Raw genomic sequence first — 19,759 nt, 5'->3', positions numbered from 1 at the left:
ATTTATTTAAATGGTTCTGCAATGAGAGATTGTACACAGCACATTGTGATCTACAACTGAGCAAAATTAATACTTCAAACTTGTTTTTCTAACATTATCTTTGTCCTCAGTATAACAGTAGTAGTCTCACAGAGATAGGCACATTTAGTAAGGATTGGCGTGAAGGTAACACGGTTTGTAAATTATTAGCGAGCATTTTACACCTTTGAGTAATTTGAGAGGACGTTCCTTCTTTTTCTCTGAAATGATACCACACTAGGAGAGTGTGCCTGTATCCATATCTATGTATCTATATCTATCTTTGGATGTAGCCATGTGCAATTCGGAATCTATCACATTTGTTCTGGTAAATATGTACTAGTTTCATTCCGAGTTCTTTTTAACTCTTGTATATTTTCCCAATAAAATTGTTGAAACTCTTTCGCATATTTTATTGCAAAGTTTGATGCAATTATTTCAATAATTTAATGGAATCCGGAGCCCAAAATGTTAAGCTACCCAATACATCACGTACAACACGCTGTGTCGGTGCCTTTTTAACACACTGCATGACAAAATAAACGAGACATTAATTAATCCTGAACCTTCCCCTCTGAATAATTTAGGTATAACCTTCTTAATACGGGTGTTTTATTTACAAATGCACGTGAAAGCTGTTTCGCTTGCTCGTATTTTTCAATTTATCGCGTGAGGTTTTATTTTGAGCCTGGTATCCCGGTAACACTTTTACACGAAATGCTAATTTAAGATGAGTGGGGGAGTCCATGTCATGTTTTTGAACTTGGTGGGCACGATAATAAAAAGAAAATGGAGTTATACCCTTCACTGCAGCAGCATCTTTTCGGCTTAGTACTTCAATATCGGGATTCAAAAAAAAAAGCCAGAACAATATGCAGTCGTAGCAAATTCAATGATAGTTTGCTGATAAATTTCGGCAGTGTTTCCATTCATGAAAACAAACAGTAAAATGCCATTCTGTGTTAGCAGGACCCTCTTCCCGAATGCAATATGAGAGCCAGGCCAAGCAGCCATGAACATTGGAATAGCGAGAAGGGATACAGAGTTTCACTCCAACTGGTCGCTTTTGAACTTGGAAGATCTTTGAACTTGGCGAGGAGAACACAGCCTGGAATTTCAGAATTTTCTCCGTTAAGAAGCGCTGTACTCACCTCCAAACGCAGCAAATCCTTAGGCACGAGCAACCGAACTATTTTCCTGTGTGTTTCGGGTGGATTCTTCCAACTTTCTAATCCGCAATCTTTCAAAAATAGCCGGTGCTGCAAAATGCACAGGTGCGGTGTGTTCCTAAAGCCTTTTTAAAAAATCCTTCCAGTCCCCAGTCGGCTCGCCCACACAAACACAAAAGCGGCAGTCTTCTAATTGCACCTAATCTTTGTCAGGTTAGCATATTCCAAGCCGTGGTGTGATACAGTTGTCTCCCAGATGAACATTCAGGACCCACACACGTCGCATGTGTGCGCACTAAACTTGCAATGTGACAAAATGACTGAACCCCTTTCAACTGAAAGAACATATGGAATAACAATGAAATAGTGAATTTGTGTTCAATGTCAACAAGAAAACTAACCGCGAATGTGTGTACCAGAGGAGACAGAGTGAATTGCATTTTAATGAAAGCTACAATTAATGAATTGCATGCGTGTTCTTTCTGATGCTTTATTAATGAGATATGTAAATTACTTTGGATGACAGTGACTCGGAATGCGGTTATATATAATTTCTGATTGTGCAACTTAATAAATGTTTTGAGGTCAATGGGCAAAGTTCAGATGGTGATATGCTGCTTCATTTTTTAAGAGCGTGTTTTCACATAACTGTCAACGAATTTGCCACTGGAACTTATATTCTATCTGCTTACATCTGCCCAAGCAGAGGTGAAAAGCTAAAGTTTTACTGCGCATTCATTAACTATTTGAAACAAATCACACTAACAAAGGGGGGAAAAGCATTCTACGATATTGTATTCTACAGGCAGAGAAATAAATGAGATCACGGATTTCAAAATGCGGTATCTTCGAACTTGATTGCAGAGAACATTTTGCCCCGCGTTATTTCGGCAAACAATTGAACAGCATTATACTGCTGGAAGCTGCCACCATACAGAGAAAGATAGTTCAAGCTGATTGAAAATATCACAATTGGTGAAAGAAATTAAGTGCACTTTAAGAATGGAATATATATATTTTTTGCTTTCGTGACATGCAATCACTATTGCAATCTCAGAATTGGAGGTGCAAACACAGATAATTAAATGTAATCTTTATTTTATGTCCAGCATAGAAAGTCCGGCAAGTGAAATAGGCGAACGTATGAACGGAAGGAAGTCTCGAATTTTATATTGTACAAAATGTGTTACATGGCATTAAAGGGTATATTTGAATGTGTGATATTATAATGCGTTAAATTGAATTATAGCGACATCATTACATAAATGCATAGTTACCTAGAATATACTTAGGAACGTTTGCAATTAGTCATTTTATTGTTTTGACTTCTGCGAAATGAAATATATTTTCGTCCAAAACGCAACAGAAATGCAGCAAAGCTAATATTTGAATTATCCCTCGTGTTATTTTGTAACTTAACACTCAGATGAAGTGAAACATTTCAGACTCAAAATGCCCGCAGCATAACCTGCCCTAAATATTATTTCAATTGTTATTAACTTGCTGTCTTATATGTGTGTGTTTGTGAATGTGTACCCATGTATCTATATAGCAATATGAAATAAAATCGTTTATTATATGTAATATCTAAGCATGGATTTTGCCCGTTTAGTTTGTCGATATGTATAAGCACACATATGAAATAATATTTATATTCTGTCATTAATATGCACGCACGTCATCAATATTCGCAAATATACGTTGGCAGGTCGTCTGTAAATTCAATGTTTGAGATTGCATTAATGGCATGGTTTTTTAAAATGCAGTTCTATATTTGTGTTTTACGTTGGGCGCATTAGCAAGTATATGCGTTCCTAAATATCTAATTTCTGAAGGATTTAATTTTTCCGACCCATGATCTAGTATACTCTATTATTTGTATTCTAGCTATATTCTATTGTACATGGCAGGAAAGAAATGAATCGAAAGAAACAAAAGAAACCAATGTACATCCAAGCAGATTTGATTTAACTGGAACCAGATATATTACAAAAAAATCACTCCATTTATTAAAACAAGTTCGCCGCGGTTCAATCGCAGTTGGTTGCATATTTTAAAGTAAATTCAACAATTGCATAAATTGTCTGGCGAAATTTTATTTTAAAAATTATAAATAACCTTTTCAAGCAAATATATGCAGTCTTCTTTGGGGTGGGGCGGGGGTCTGTCAATGGCCGTTGGTGCGGATAGTATTAAACATCCACTTTTAGCAGCCTGTGGTTCATCGTTGAAGTCAGGTCAGGTATTTTAGATAAATGCTGTATTGCACTGATCACACTAATCATTAAGTGCGCACTTCCATGGTTCCCATAATTAAAAATATTAAGTTTTGGATAAATTTATTGTATGATATGAAGTTAACACGACACACAACACATAAGTCGTGTTTTATATATATATATATATTTCCTTCACTGAGTGATGTACGATCTCAGAAATGACAGTGTGACTGCAGCCGCATTAAAAAAAAGAAGCAAAATAAATCAAATAAACTATTTTTTATCAAGATCAATAAACACATCGACTGCAAATTGAACAATGACTCCAACTTAATTTACTAGAAACAAAGGCACATATTTTTGCATTTCCTCCCCCCTAAGGAAGTGAAGTTAATACCAGCAAAATGAAAGTCAAAACGACATTGAAGACATATCCTGGTCTTAATACGCCTTTAGTTCTCGACAATTACTTCTTTGTTTCGTTTTCCAATGTTCCCGAATACATCAACATATAATAGGCGATGCTATAATTATAGATGATTCAGCGCATAAAGTCTTTAAAAGTTCGTTTAATAATGTTTCGTTTCGTGTATCTCTATCGCAATGTTATATTTTTATGGCACTCTGAAGTGACATGTGTGAGCTTCTCCGCGAGGACTGCACAGGAGACCATTACCGAGGGTATCTGCAGCGCAAATTCAATGATCCAAATGCATTATTGTTTTTACAATAAACTAGTTTAATCGCTCGTGATCGCCACTGTACTCATAAAAGGTACATGTATTTACTGTAAATAGAGATTCACAGTTCAGGATGAATGCATTGGCACAGAGCGATTGGCAGAATGGAAAGCTAAATGATTATGTTCCAGAATGTCTGTTCCAATTGATTGCATTTTCTGTTTTGCTGTGCTTATGCCATAAGGGCAATATTGGCAATTTAATTAATTTTACTTGAAACGTTATCTTGCAATAAATTAATAACACGAAATGTCTCAAGTAATCAGAGATGTGTCATTGACTGCTCAGTCTCATCTTTTAACTTTAGCCTATTTTACTTAAAGCCCAAGAACGACAAGAAAAAACACGCTGAAAGAAGATTCTGTACTTGACTAACTTGTTTGGAAAGCATTGATGATCCATCTATAAAACCAATCAACAATGGTTACCCCTAACTAATAGACGCTGATTAACTATTTTTCTTCCATTTCCGTGTAAATAGACATCTTCCATATACTTCAACTCGGAGCACCTAAAAAACAATGATATTGTATCACTGGACCTGCCTTGATCAGAGAGAATGTGGGTGGTTCTCCTCAAGTACTTTCCAACAAATATTTCAACGGATTTTACAAGAGGATGGCGTGATTGGCTCGAATGTGTCATGTGATGAATGTAGAATTCTTTAATCCCTTAACATTTTGACAAATCAGCTTTCACTGTTCAGATGGACATCTCCAGGGTTGCGGCTCGGGCTGTGTTAAGTAAGGACATAAGTGAAAATAAATAAATTGTTTTGGAATGTGCATTGCACACTTAACATTGATTAGAAATAGATGGAAGAAAAATCTACTGTTTACATAAGCAAGCCTGCTTAGGTTGGACGCAAAATAATAAGTGCAAAGATCGCAGTTCTACAATATTCACGTTTAAAACAGTACTATTTTCATGTCTATGAAATTCATCTGCAATTAGGTATTTTTAAATAAATGTTTGGTTGATGCAAAGGTACAAATGCAGATCGAGGCATGCTTCTACTTTCTAAAGAAAAAAACCTTGTGGAATTTCACATTCAGTTAACCACACGTTAAATTGGAGATGATGTAGACTGCATACCTTTTAAATATCTGGGAACAATTCTTAAAATCTCGGGTTATTTCTTGCAAAATGTCATTAATACCTCTAGCACGAAAAAGCGGAGCTAAGCGACTACTTTAGTTTTGTGAAATTGCACATTGAAATATTTAATTACATGATCAGGAAAGTGTATACGAGTATGAATATGAATGGATAAACTTGACCAACAGATAAGCAGGAGCAGATAGACACGATACAGATAGAGGCATTGAGATAGAGTGATGCAGAAGTAAATGTGAACGGGCACGTTATAGGCTGATCAAATATATCATTAAATATATCATATGTCATTAAAATAAAGCTATGTCAACTTTATCTGATCAGTTTGGTTGCCCCTTTCTTAGCTATCTTAGAAATTTAACTGAAATTTAAACCAGCCGCGAATATCAATCTACAAATCACGTTACCATAGCTCTTTATTTTGATTCTACACCGCGCTTGTAATCCTAGTGCAATACCAGAAGTTGGTGATTGTTTTTGTAGGTTTTATTATTCATAATAAGCAAATAATTCCTGACGAGCTGTTGAAATTGGAACATCATAAATAAATTCTCTAGTTGTTTCCACAATTTGGACAATGCACAATTAATTATTAGTGTTACTGACCTACATCTGACGGTCCCAGTTCACCCTTTGCTCTTTTATTGTTGAAATAATCATGTTTGCTTGCTTGCGCAAAGCCCGTAGAAACGGATATCCTCAGATTTAACATTAGATGGCGCACTTGCTCTACCAATCCACTTCATGACTATTCATGAGCTGTTAATAGTCAAGGTCAAAGACTATCTGTTTTCGTCAAGGTCAAGGTTTAAGCCCCCCTCCTAACGCCCTGCCTCCATATTAAAACCAAAGAGAGAGCTTATATTTCCAATCAGAATATGGAGACTAATTTATTGCCTTTAAACTTTTAGCATATCCTAATATAAAGTTAAGGATCCACTTCCAAAAAGCGTTTCTATAATAATTATCGTGATACGTTTACTGGTTTCGATTAAAAAGCAGCAGGGAATATTCTCGGCTACCTTTAGCTCACAGCAATTTTGTTTTGATTATTTCTAAAACTTTACTACGAAAGTATGATTTCAATGTATTTTAAGCGTCTACATCAACGGCCTGGTTGACATCAAGAATAAATCTAGTTGGCCCATACATATTTCTTTACATTTTGCTTTAAAAGCTGTTAGCTGGTATCATGTTTCTTAACAAAAAAATAGACGCTGTTGTTTATGAACATCTTTTATTCGTGAAATAATCTGTTGTAATGCAAGTAATTCACTAGATGAAAAAAGACAATAGGTTATACAAATTAAACAGCTGCATAATAATAATGCAAGACATTTTAATTTCATGATTATCATTCGTGATTTATTTTTTTAACTATTATTGGTATATATTAACTAAGCAGGAGGGTGCATGCAGATATAATAATGCAGTATTTAAAAAAAATACAATTGCACGCAGATGTTATCATCTTTAGGAAGAAAGCTTGTGCGCCTTAAGTCTGCGTGAAGACTAATGCTATGTGAAGTGGGTAATATAACAAGCAGACAGAAGACTTCATATTTAGTTCATTTACACGGGAGGGGGTGGGTTCCATGTTTGCAGACAGATCTTTCTTCCGCTCTGTAGAAAATGGCAATCTACTCTGCTATTTAATTACGAGAGCGTGGATGCTCCTAAATATATACAGAAGACGAAATGTAGAATGCTAGAATAGTACGTATTTACTTTCCCATATACATTGCTATTTAGAATATAATCTTCTTTCTACCTGTACATTAATATCTTTAGAGATAGCGCATCCCATCCAAAGAAAATGTAGTGCGTAAACATACATTTTATTATACATTTCACGATATATCCCATAGTTTACCTGAGGAAAAAAATTGATCATGCACTCTAGCTTTTTGCTAGCCAGAACCTTTTCCAGCAATACACATTTTCTTTAGGTGCTTAAATGACTTTTGTGTGAAGGTTACTGCATAAATCAAATTGGTACATTTATTCCTCTGAAGGACACATTTTTATGCAGTAAACAATCTACCCCGCATTGTTTTCTACATTTCAAAATTGCAGCCCTCTAGATTCTTGATTAATGGGCTTGATTTACTTCTGCTGAACCTTAACTTGCTTTAACATAATCTTTATACAATGTCTCTCTCCGAGAAATTTACTGACGTGTTTCTGTATTTTTTTTCAAAAGGGAAAGCAATGAGCAGGCAGAAAGGAAAAAAAAACAAATCTAGCATCAAGAAAATGAACTGTGGTTGGGGGTTTTTTCTTCAGGCTGAGATCAGTTATTTTTTATTTTTTTTCAGATGAAGTCCGCATGTTTCTGGGATTGTCGCACTAGCTGTTACTTTTCAGCTTAGTCAGAACTTTCTTTTCTTTGACTCTTCTGTTTTGAAACCAAATAGTGACTTGTCTCTCAGAGAGGTTTGTGGATGCCGATATCCTCCTTCGTTTGTCCTTGGTGATGAATTTATTGGTGGCATATTCCCGCTCAAGTTCTTTCAACTGCACTTTGGTGTAAGGCACCCTTTTCTTTCTTCCTCGCCGGAAAGAGCTCGCGTCTGAAGGATGCGAAACGACGTCTGTGAAGAGAGAGGGGGGAAAAAAACACACCTTATTATCCATGGCATTGAGCACTGGCCATCGGCTTCAAACACGGTGACTGTCGCCGGAGTCAAGTTCAAGATTGCGCCATGGGAATATTATATCGACTGCACTTTTGGCAAATAAATTTACATAGCAGAAATTATAATTTTGAAAAAAAAAGTGCGAGAATTGAGAAGTGATTATGAAAAATCCTGCAAAATAACATTTAGGTAGTACACTGTACATTAAAGTTTGTGTTAACATAACAGTTCTGCTGCTGGGGAATTACGCATAGCATTTCTTAATGATAATCTCTGTTATATATTATCCCAGTTACCCGTATGTATTTACACACCAGACTGCTTTGTTCCTTTCATTGTGCTACTTTCTCGTGCTGGTTGAAAGACTTTTGTGTTTATCTGTACTTACCTGGCAGGCTTGATTTCCAGAGGTGGGTAGCTTGGGGTTGCTCTTTCGAGCAGCAGACCTGACCGTTCCACCCATTGGTAATTGCCCAGGGCTGATAGCTCTCCATGGGTAATAATGTCTCATGTCTCGGTTCCCCCGGAGCGCTGATGGTGGGAACCACAGGTACGTCCAAGTAGCTGGGCATCGGTTGGTATGGCCCCGCGTAACCTTGATAGAAAGCGAACTCCTTAGCCCTTGAGGTGAATTCCTCGCCGGCGGACGTGTCCATGTATTTGTCGGCTGGATAGGCAGACAAGGTGGAGGGCTGAGCACAGGACTTGATGCTGCTATGGTGGCTCATTCGGCAGGGGTAGTAACTGCTCCCAAAGTATCCATAAGGAAGGGCAGCACTGGACGAAGTTTGAGCAGCAGGACAAGGACTACACTGTTTGACAGGTTCAGCAATGCCAGAGGCTGGCACTTCACTCGACGAGTAGGCTGAGCTGGGGGCTAGGGATGCTGGATGAGCCATCAGATTCCTGCATTGGTTCGCTGTGAAGTTCCCTCCTGAAAATCCATCCATGTTTTTATTAATTTCATCCAAGCTATTATCGTAGACGAACATCACCGTGTCGATCCAGCGGGGATGAAGTATCACGGACGCTGTCATATCACGTCCACCATTGAGACTAGTGGCCGTTTTAAAAGCCCCTAAGACTGAAAAGAGATACTGAATCTCTCAGACTTAGCAGCATTGACGCGCCAGTGTCGCCGGAGCCTGCCTCCTCATTGGCTGCTAGATGTCCACGTGATATGCAAAGTAGATGATAAATACATGAAGAATAAAAAGGTAGATACTCCATTAGTTTAATAAAGCAACGTTTGGGTATTTACGTGAATGAGTGATTGGAATAAAATACATTTACTAAAATAAAGTGCTACGGGGAGCACAAAATATCCGAGCTGTGCATGGTTGTCTGAGTGGTGGCGGTAAATGAAAACGCATGGCCAGACTGCAAAAGGCAATATTTTGCATGTACACAAAACAAGACAAAGCGAAAACCGTTGGCTTCTGCATGTATCAAACGGTACAACTCACACAATTAGTGGCCGTGTCACATAAAATGTTTGAAATTTGGGTGACTGTAGATTCGAGTTGATCATAATGCCTCCGTTTGAGGTTACTTTTGCACAGGCGTTTGCACAATTCATCCTTTTGACAATTTGCATCTCTGATCAATGAAATCGCACTTTCTTCTGAAAGAATTGTCGTTTCAGCAACACCTGATATTAGGCTGGGCTAAAACGATACTTTCCCCGGATTCCTTCCCTGCATTTCCCTTCATAAATAAAACCTCAAGGTGCTTTAAACCAATAAGAAAATAACATTTGAAGAAATAGGTAGCAGCAGAATTTTATGGTGAGAAGGAAACATCTGTATGACCTTTCTATTGCTTCATGACATAACTCGTTAGAGCAAATAGCAATAATGCCGAAGAACAGTCAGAGCCTTGATTTCTTAATCCGCAAGATATTTGAGAGAATACATCCTTTCACCCTGGGTATAAAATTTGCCATTAAACTAAACACCAGAATAAAGTTTAGTAAAATACATCACTCTACGTTTCCGAATTCAACTTATGGAACAATGAAGTTACAGTTTGAATTTCTATTCGCATTGACCAATTCATGTTTACTTGTTATAATAAGTGCAACATTTCTTGCCAGCCACAAGAATATAAATGTTCAGATCAAAGGACATTTATAAGACAGATAAGGATATCCATTAATTCCTTGTTTGCCGTTTGCCAGCCGTGATACAAAAGTATTTAAATAAATGTCAGCCCTCTTACTACCCCCGCTAATGCAGCCGATTCGTGTTAACTTGCTTGCTACAGAATGTGTGTTCATTCAGCAGCACCATAATTCACATAACTGGACTTCACATTGAAATATCAGTACATGTGTTTTATGAGTACCTGGCACAATTAAATCTATGGAAAATGGATAAAATGTGAATTATTTAACAACATCTAGCACATTGTTAAATGTGCTAAAATCCATAAATATGATTTGTCTTATAATATGTGGCACATTGTTAAAAGTGTTATTTGATAGATAAATATCAACCATATTATAAATGCATTTGAAATTAATTTGCTGCAATTTGGCGAAAAGTGTGGGGATAAACGGCCTTCCTACAGTCACATATTACATGATGAGGAATGGTAGCTGGTGAAGATGCATAAAAAAAGCAGAAGTGTAGCCGTTATTATTCGGTTGGCATAGGTCGTCACAAAGGGTGATTTTAAATGCAATTTCAGTCACATAATTGTATATCAGGTACTGTACTAAGTGGAATGCAAAGCATTTCGTATCAGGCGAATTCGTCAAGCGTGTTTCACTAAAGTTGCTTGTCCTGTTTCTTTCTGGAACATGGCCCAATGCTCTAGTGATGCAGCTGTTTAGAGCAATCATTTTACTATTAAATGCTCCTTTTTTATTCTTTGCAATTTATTTTCTCTCTTTAACTCTCTCCTTCCTATCTCTTTTTTTCTCTCCCCTTCTATTATTGCAACTTTTCTATATTTCTTGCAGGATTCTAATGCTGGAATCATACAATCGCTTGAGAAAAAGCTGCACAACATTCCTTTAGACTTGTTTTTAAAATGAGAAGTGATACCAGCCTTGGTGATTTAGGAGCTGCTGGTTCCATGCGGCCACTGATCACCGTTATTGAGGCAGAGACATTGAATCCCAATTATGTGGAATATAAGCATTCTCCGCCGAATAAGGTGCCATGAAATAACGAGATTAAAACGTCTCTCCACCATATCTAGATATTCCCCACATTACCGTTCCTTTCGGAAATCCACCCAAAGTGTTCGCCGTTATCTGGATTCTAATTCTGTAATGATATCGAGGTAATTTCACACCATGAAAGGCTGGATGGTAATTCTGACAAGCCGAATCGGGAATCTTGTTACTTTTGTTTTCTCAATGTCCCTTTAGCGACTACTCCTTTACCTCCATGAGCGATGAGTATTCTTGCAGTTTATACTTCAGTGCTGATTATATGATAACATAATTGATATCCCAGTGTGTCTGTCACTGACTGACATTGCATCGCTTTCTTCGCGTGATTATTAGCTGGTGGAACTCCTTATGAAAATCTAATATAGTCGGTGTAGCTTGATTTTCCCCCTGTATTATAAACATATGGTTTTATTAGAACTTGTTTTAGTGAGTCAGTATTTTGAAGGCGAGCATTTTCTTCACGTAGTTCTCCCATGTTAATCGTTAAGACCGCGTCCACAATGTTAGCCTCACAATATACATCAAAGATGCTTTACATTTAAATATGTGCTCCCCCCGCCCTCCCCCCGCCCCATGACCGGATTAAATACGAAAAAAACGATCATCGGCTGTATTGTTTTGGATTACGTTTCAATTTCAAATACACTTGAACCTCACTCAACCCGTATCGCATGTAATTCCCCATTCTTGAATTAAGAGAACATTGCCCCTCCCCCCAACAAAGTACATGGTAAATTGAAACAAACATTCGACTGCATACTTAAGTGCTAGGTAGAACCTCTAGCGCCTTCCACTTCCAAAAAAGTCTTGTGCTATGGGTATGTGTGCTTTACAAATACAAACAGTTTCATATTTAAACGGCCACATTGCGGATTATGCTACAAAATGGCAGCAACCAAATGGGCAGCTCTTTTACATACGGGTTAGACACGGCTAAAGGCCAAGGTCAAGTTGAAAGTTGCAGTCTAGCCAATGTGAGTGCTGTCATTCACGCGTTGACGACCCTGTCTGAATTCTTATAAAGGCAAGCCGTGAGAATTGACTTTTTCATTGCCGTTTTGTTTGTTTTCTTTTGTTTTCCACTCACAGCCCTCCAAATGAAAAAAAAGGTTGCACTGACCATACCGTCTTCATTTCCAGCTCTTTCTGCATGGCTGGCAAAAGGATGTGAAATGGATGCAGTCGTTTTAAGATACATTGCAAATTATATAGCATTGCATCCGGTTTAAATGCACTGTTTACAAAACCTCTTGTTTTGAACTGACTGTTTGCACTGGCGGCCCGTCAATATCACTGGAAAAGGTAGGGGTATTCTGTCGAGGATCACATTACGCTAAAGTACTGAGGGACATGATGTGATGCAAAGTGTTATCTCCAAGAATTGGTTTCAAACTACGTACAGATCAGGACATCACCAATGAGGAGTATTTGTCCAGAGAGGTACTGTACGCTAATATTCCGGATGTGCTCATGATCTGCAGGACGATAATACAAATAAATCATTCTTAAAATTATTATTGTCTGCTATTTCGTTCAGTAAGGTCCTATATATGTATACATATGCGTTGAAATGTACTACAGAACATCCATGCTGAAGCACTCGACTAATCTAGTTGTGATTATTCTGCCAGGCTAGAATTGCTGATAAATATCGCATAGGTGCGCTTTTTGTGTGTCTGGAAGCAAAACGGTGGCTGGGGTAAACCTGCAAACACGTTGAGTGGGATAAATGCACGATTGTACATATTGGTGCCTAATTTGATGCTGCCTAAAACCTGTCCAGAGTTATTCTTCAGTAAAAGAGAATTTGTATTTTGATTCATTTATGTGCCTCATTATAGGGTTAAAATGTACTGGCTTTTGGAATCACCGAGATCCTGATTTGTCAGTTTCACCAAATGGACCCGATTTACGTGGTCCAGGAAGCTTATGTCTTTTAATCCTCCAAAATTTTCGTTATGAGTGAAGATTTGCATGTTAGTCCAATGGAGTATCCTTGAATATATTATCAATTGTGACTCATTAGAGCAATATGCTTTAAAAAAAAGTTCAACATAAAATTGTAATTAAATAACTTAGAAACGGCGCATTAACCGTATAGCTGTTAAAACTTGAACTTTTCCTACATGTTAGTCCAATGGCACCATACAATTCAAATATTTTGCTGTGGGCGTTATAAGTTTGGACTATAGAGTCAAAGAACTGAACTATCTTAAGTACATTTGTTATTTAACGTCAAAATACTTCCAGAACCCTTAGTGGAAATGTTGCTTGGCTTTATATTGCACTTATTTTCAAATTTGCTGATTAGTTTTGTATGATTGCCGGCCTAATACGTTTGAAAAGGAAATAACCTGCACATACTCCAGGAAATGTGTTTAAACCGATTCATCATGCATTCCATACTTTCCTTAGTTGTTCCCTTCATTTGTCAATTAATATTTACCAATGTAAATACTATGTAACAATTTAATGACTAATTTTAATAAATAATTTAATGGATGTAGTTTTGATTTTTGATTTCCTATCATACGGGCCATATCATAAGTAACACCACTCATACTCCAAGACCAGCTGTCCTTCATTCAAACCTTGGGTGCTACAGGTTAAAATGTAAAATAATAGCTTAAACAGAACCAACAAAGAAGCTATATGTTCTTATGTTGTTCTATTGCAGATGCATTTCTTATGTTGGAATTATTTCTAGGTTGTAACCAAATTAATCATAATAAAGCATTTTATTATTGCAATGACCATTTTCCTAAAATAGTCAAATTGCAGCATGTTCACCATTATACCAGTCAAATTTGGAAATGTTGTACCGTTATTAGATTAACACTAGTATTCCACAAATCAATAAATCAATATGCCCTGCCAAGCATCCCATGTCATTTTCCTGAAATATTTCGAAATTCAACCCTGAAGCCCGACTGAGATCTAGCAAAATGATTAATCAACCCCGCTTCCCATGAGCTACTCAACTTGCAGTATCACAACATACACATCTGTAAACATACTTACACTACAGATAGGATATGGTTTTTATTTTATCTCTTAATTCTGGCACATCTAGAGTACATAAGTCACCATTGTGAATGCTGCCTCCTGACCCATACCATTGAGCAACAGCGTAAGACAGACTCTGTAAGTGTATCATATATCCTTGAGGAACAATGCGTGCCTATAAGAATTGGATATGCATAGCTGGCTCTATCAATGTTTCATATGTGCCCATATCACGTGAATTATCAAGCCGTTTCAAAATACAGTGATAATACAATTATTTTGCATATATATTGCATTGGCTTCATTGGTCAATGACACAAACCCACAGGAAATATACTAGAAGACGAACTAACTTCGTTTCTCACATTTACAAATGTCAGCACATCATCCAAGTAAAATTGTGTATGTCCTATTATCAAATACAATTAAAGAACAAGGCACTGTACTTGAATTATAGTAAGTGACATCATTGAATTGTTGGTACGGATCTGACTAGATTCTTCATTTTGGCGTGAGTTACTTACGCTTTCGTTTCTATCACCACTCTTATGCACAGTACATGTGTATGTATATTTGTTATGCTATTGTTGCAAAAGAAAAAAATGCATGAAGTCAAGTGCATTGCAACAATTGTTCATGAAAGTGTTGCAATATACTTATCACCGACAATATAAAAAAGATTATGAGATTTCTAGTGACATATTTGGAAAAGATTAGAAAAACCAATCACTTTTCATCAAAACTCTTCTAACATATTCCAACAGAGATCAACTGAAACTATCGTTCCGACTAAAAAGAAAACGCGAAACATTCAATGATGAACTTAGAAACTTGCAAATTTTAGATTCAATTCAAAATTTGACTCTCATTTCAAATGTTTAGAACCAATAGATGTTATTACAGATAACGTTGTCTTCCTCAAAACAATGTTTACATAGTTCCGGCTTCAAAGCCCAATACACGTCATTTCTTCGTTTTAGTACGATTTGTAAACATTTGTCAGAAATATTTACATGTAAAGATAATTTAATTGTAAGGGTCCGGTTGTAGCGCTGCCACCTTATTTATTCCAGTTTGCTAGCGGCGAATGAGCCTTTATTGTTTTTGATACTGATCTTGAAACCATTTTCGTCCATCCAGAGAAAATGCTTATATCTGCGCTCGTCAGGAACTTCTTTTCATTTTGAATATCCTAGCCTTTACCTATTGTTCTGCTAGCCCCAGTTTTGCAGAAGTTTTTTTTGTTTTCCTGTTATCGTATTCAAGTCAACAAGCAAGTATTCTCAAAAGCTCTCGAAAGAGTTGTGCAATCTGGAGTTTGCTATGATGATTTCTTTTCTTCCCCTGTGTGTACTGTGCTCGTGGGTGGGCAGACCAGGGTGAATGAGCACTCGGGGCTGTAAATTAACAATATCGAATTATTTGATTCGACCATTTTCATTATTATGTTTATTATTTATTATATATGGCCTTACAATATGTGGAAAATGTCCATTGCTTTAACTAAATGTATATAAAGTTCTATAGTAATATTACCTAGATTATTGAAGCCCAAAGGCGTTAAGTCTGCACAATGAATACAAAAAAAAATTTTCAGTACACATATAAATGCGCAGATGCCAGTTTTGCGGTAACTTGAATTTACGATCTCAAACCATGAACATTCTGTAAACAACTGCCACTTAAAACTCTAAATATGGTTTTAAATTCAAGTAAGACAAGTATCTCTTCAAGCCTGCAGCAATAAACACACGCAAGAACATGAAATCAAAATTATACGAAGTCATATATACGGCCAAATACATGGCTCGTGGGCATAAAGTATTATTAAACTTGAAGATATACTAACCAACGCCAACCAGAAAACAAGAAAAGACATACTATTGCACTGTAATATAACTGGTGCCACAATATCGAAAAACAACCTTTCTTACATTTGCCAAGTTAAATGTCAAATCTAAACACAAAGTTAGTTTATTGTAACGCATTGTGCAGGCTTGTAATTGCTAAACTTAATTTCACAGTCCCTAAAAAGGCACATAGCATTTATTTGTTCTCCTTTAATGGCACATGATTTGCATTGACATCATTTTGTGTTACACTCTGTAACTATGTTACATATCCCTGCTATGTGCCAAATGATATGTAATATATTTAATATTAGACAATGGCACATACTTTACAAAGATTGTTTTCTGTAGGTGTTATTTTACACAGTATGATGATAAGCTATGTGTAAGAATTCCAAATCAAGGTATCTTGTGCTTTTTACTGCTTTTTGTTTGGAATTTTCATCCAGGATATTTGATGTCTTGCTGTTGCCATATATGCGTGCGGAAACGATTAGCTAAAATGTATTAGAATAAATACAGGTGCATATATTTCCTCAACATCTTTCTATTTTGTATAGTAGAATATACTTTAATCAAACTGTACGTTCCGCTTTAAAAATCATTAATCATTGGGGGAGGATATTTTGTATATGTTCAATGAATGGTCGATCTTATATATATACATGAATATTATTCCTTTCAAATCAATTCACCGGGTGCTTAGGAACAATTTACACGATGACACGGAATATTTAAACACACTATCTCTTCTGTGACTGGCTTTGGTTTTCTGTCTAAACATATCGAAACAAACATCTGCACATTTTCGTTCACAACTGCCTCTGAAAGTCTTCAATGACTTTTATAAGTTTCAGTGATAAAGGTAGCATTAAAAAAAAGGATGATGGCTTTATTTTCTCTTTTTCCAGCCTGCGAGTAAGATGTTACTCGCAGAGTAACAAACATTTCATCACCCACCCAGTGAATTGTTTAAAAATAATGTCATACATTAAGTCGTAAAGTGATAATCTGTTAATATTGTTTTGGGTACTTGAGTGGGGGATAGTATCAACATAAAGTTTTACTGTCGCTTTTAGATTGAAACGTTTCTTTTTGTCAATTTATGATGCCTAAATGCAACACTCTGTCAACATTATACCACACACGATCTTCATCGTGAACTGGGTTCTCCGTTACTTCATGGAGGTAGACTGAGAGTGTAATGTTCAGCAGATATTTGACATGAAGTCCTCCATACCTAAAATTAACTCAGAGTATACATGATAACTTGCATCAGTCAGTACAGGACTAAAAAAAAATCAACGTATGTTATATTTGATACTATGCACAGCGGCAATGAGGCTACGAGAAAGGGCATATTTATTGCATGACTTTTCTTGGTCGTTTTACGGATGTGGAATGATTTTCAAATCATTTAGTAACAATAATCTAGCCTCTATATATTTCAGCAAAATATCACCAGTCATTTTGTTTTGCACTTATAGTTCATTATCTCTTTGTCGAATCTTTCTAGCTCAATCTTAGCCTGATTACAAACGTGAGAAATTGATCAAAAATTAATCCCAGTCACTCGGTCTGCCAGCAACCAACACCGCCCCCCCCCCTCCCTCCCCCGCCCCCACCCCTCCACCCAACCAGACCTAAGGAAGGGGGTTATTAATTACTTCTTCGTTCCGAGTGAAAAATGAGTAATGGTAACGGGTTATCCTCAGGTCTGGTTCATTAGTATCAGTCTTAGTTTGACCAGTGAGATTAGAGGGTCGTGAGAACCTATAGCTTCCTGATAAGCACGGCGACCCCTGCATGTTCAGCCCAGGCTCGGCTGGACTCGGCTAAGGAGCTTTCCTGAACCATTCAGATGCTGCGAGTAGCAGCGACTCCACAAGAACGAGACTGAAGAAAACTCGATCATAACCGGGGTCGGGGGGGGGGGGGGGGGGGGGGTCGCTGCTAAACAGCAAACGCGCATGGGAAAGGATAATCTCTGATACTATTCAGAAGGAGCAAAAGTAATGTACATATATTTCACATTACCAAGCAATGTCATTTCTGTATTTGCCATTGTAGTGGCGCAGTCTTTCCACTAGATGTCTGCAGAGTTACTTGAAGATGTTCAAGAATCCTTCCTGAATTTAGAGTTCTGTCTTCAGAGGTCGCAGTCACGATATGTGGTACTACATTTGGATGTGTCTGGGTAAAGAACAGCTATGTACAGGACTTAATTTTTTACCATGCTACCAGAAGCAACCATTGCTGTCACCGGTTAAATATCCTGCAGCCATGCAAATGTATCATTGTATTAAAATGTATATGTTTAAATAGGAAGGTAAAACCGTCGCCAGGGTTAATCTTTAATCTGTTCGAGCCAAGGACACTGAGGCGGCAACCACATTGACATTGCCAGATGCAAAGTGTGATCCGAGATCAGACGTGTTGGCTTGCTTGGAAGTCCAGACGCACGTTTACCTTTGAACAGAATGGCGAAGTTTACATGACAAGGGTAAACCCGCCTGTGTTGGAGCTGAGTGTATGAAATATGGCTGGACAAATGGATCTGCTCCAGCTAATTTAACACAGACATGGGAGGTTTGAGGTTTATTGGTCGCTACAATGGGTAATACACCTAGAATTTCTTCAAAGACCTACATTAGACTTTTGAACAAATATTTAGTCTCCAAGTAATAAAATGCTTAGTGCTGAACAAATGCAGTGTCCTTGGTGCCCCGGTCTAGTTTAAACTTGCTAAAGCAGTTATTCTCTCCCTCTCCTGTACTTTTTATTAACAGTGTTCCGCTGCTCAGTGGCCATCTACTCAAACACATCTCCAGCCTTTAAGTAACAAGCTTATATCGTGGATCTCGCGCCACTTGCGATAGAAAAAATTAGTAACATCGCTTTCAGATTTATTTCCGTGCAATTATAGCCAGAAAGTGCAATCGCCGCCCGATGCATGTGACTGCAGCATGATTTAATTTAGGCTTCGTTTTCATTAGTTTTAGTAAAGATAAATTATTGCCGAACTCCTAAACGAGCAGCACCAAGTTAATCAATAATTCACTTAACCAATAAACAGAATTCAACGTGATTTGTTTTGTAGAAATAACTCATGATTTCGTATTTGAAGCTTTTGGCGATGTTGACACAAAGTGAAAACCTCTTTTGTGGAAATTTATATAACACCTTGAAGCTGATTTACTGACTTTATTTCGCGTCCACAATTTTTCTGGATCCGATAGATCCATTATGTACAAGTTAAACGGTGTTGGCCTGTACAGTGATGTATGTGGAGGGGAGAAGTGGGAGAACAACTCACAGTGAAGTGTAACACGGATCAGCATTAGCTAAGCAGGCTTTGGAATTTGCTGCTGTTTGTTTCTGGCCCACCGTTTTATTAAATGCCCACTTCGTCACGTTTTTGATTGACTATGGGGAATGCCTTGCTTAGAAATTCGAAACAAATTGGTTAAAACATGGGAGCAAGGGCAAATAGACTCGCAGTTAATCGGCTGTAAAGCATTCGGCTATCTCAGGAAGGTGTTTTATTGCCACTAAGAGTGTTATGAGCAATCAAGAGCAAAGAGCAAGATGCTGAGATTATTGATCCTTTCATCATCGATGATATTTCTTACAGCGAATAGTGGAGTTGAGAACCTATCAATATTTGGGCGCTTTCGCTACTCCAAACCCAGTTCGCCAGTGTTTGCCCGTGCTCACAAATTAATTGCAACAATACATGCGCTGGTTACGGAATGATTATTTCAAAATATTTATTTTAATGGCCTGTATGTTGCGTTCACATTTCCGAGAATTTACTA

General features: G+C 37.3%; 1 protein-coding gene across 1 annotated transcript; it reads right to left on the bottom strand.

The window, feature by feature from the left end:
• Positions 1-6,488: 6,488 nt before the first annotated feature.
• Positions 6,489-11,991, bottom strand: hoxa13b (homeobox A13b). Its single transcript, XM_078239778.1, has 4 exons — positions 11,846-11,991; positions 10,956-11,472; positions 8,290-9,064; positions 6,489-7,856 (listed from the first exon to the last, which is right to left on the bottom strand). The coding sequence occupies exons 3-4, from the start codon at positions 8,936-8,938 to the stop codon at positions 7,612-7,614; spliced, it is 894 nt and encodes a 297-aa protein (XP_078095904.1). The 5' UTR covers positions 8,939-9,064; positions 10,956-11,472; positions 11,846-11,991; the 3' UTR covers positions 6,489-7,611.
• Positions 11,992-19,759: the final 7,768 nt, after the last annotated feature.

Source organism: Mustelus asterias, chromosome 2 (assembly GCF_964213995.1).
Source record: "Mustelus asterias chromosome 2, sMusAst1.hap1.1, whole genome shotgun sequence".
Taxonomy (NCBI): domain Eukaryota; kingdom Metazoa; phylum Chordata; class Chondrichthyes; order Carcharhiniformes; family Triakidae; genus Mustelus; species Mustelus asterias.
Note: the sequence above shows the minus strand (reverse complement) of the source record. Positions and strands in the feature narration are given on the sequence as shown.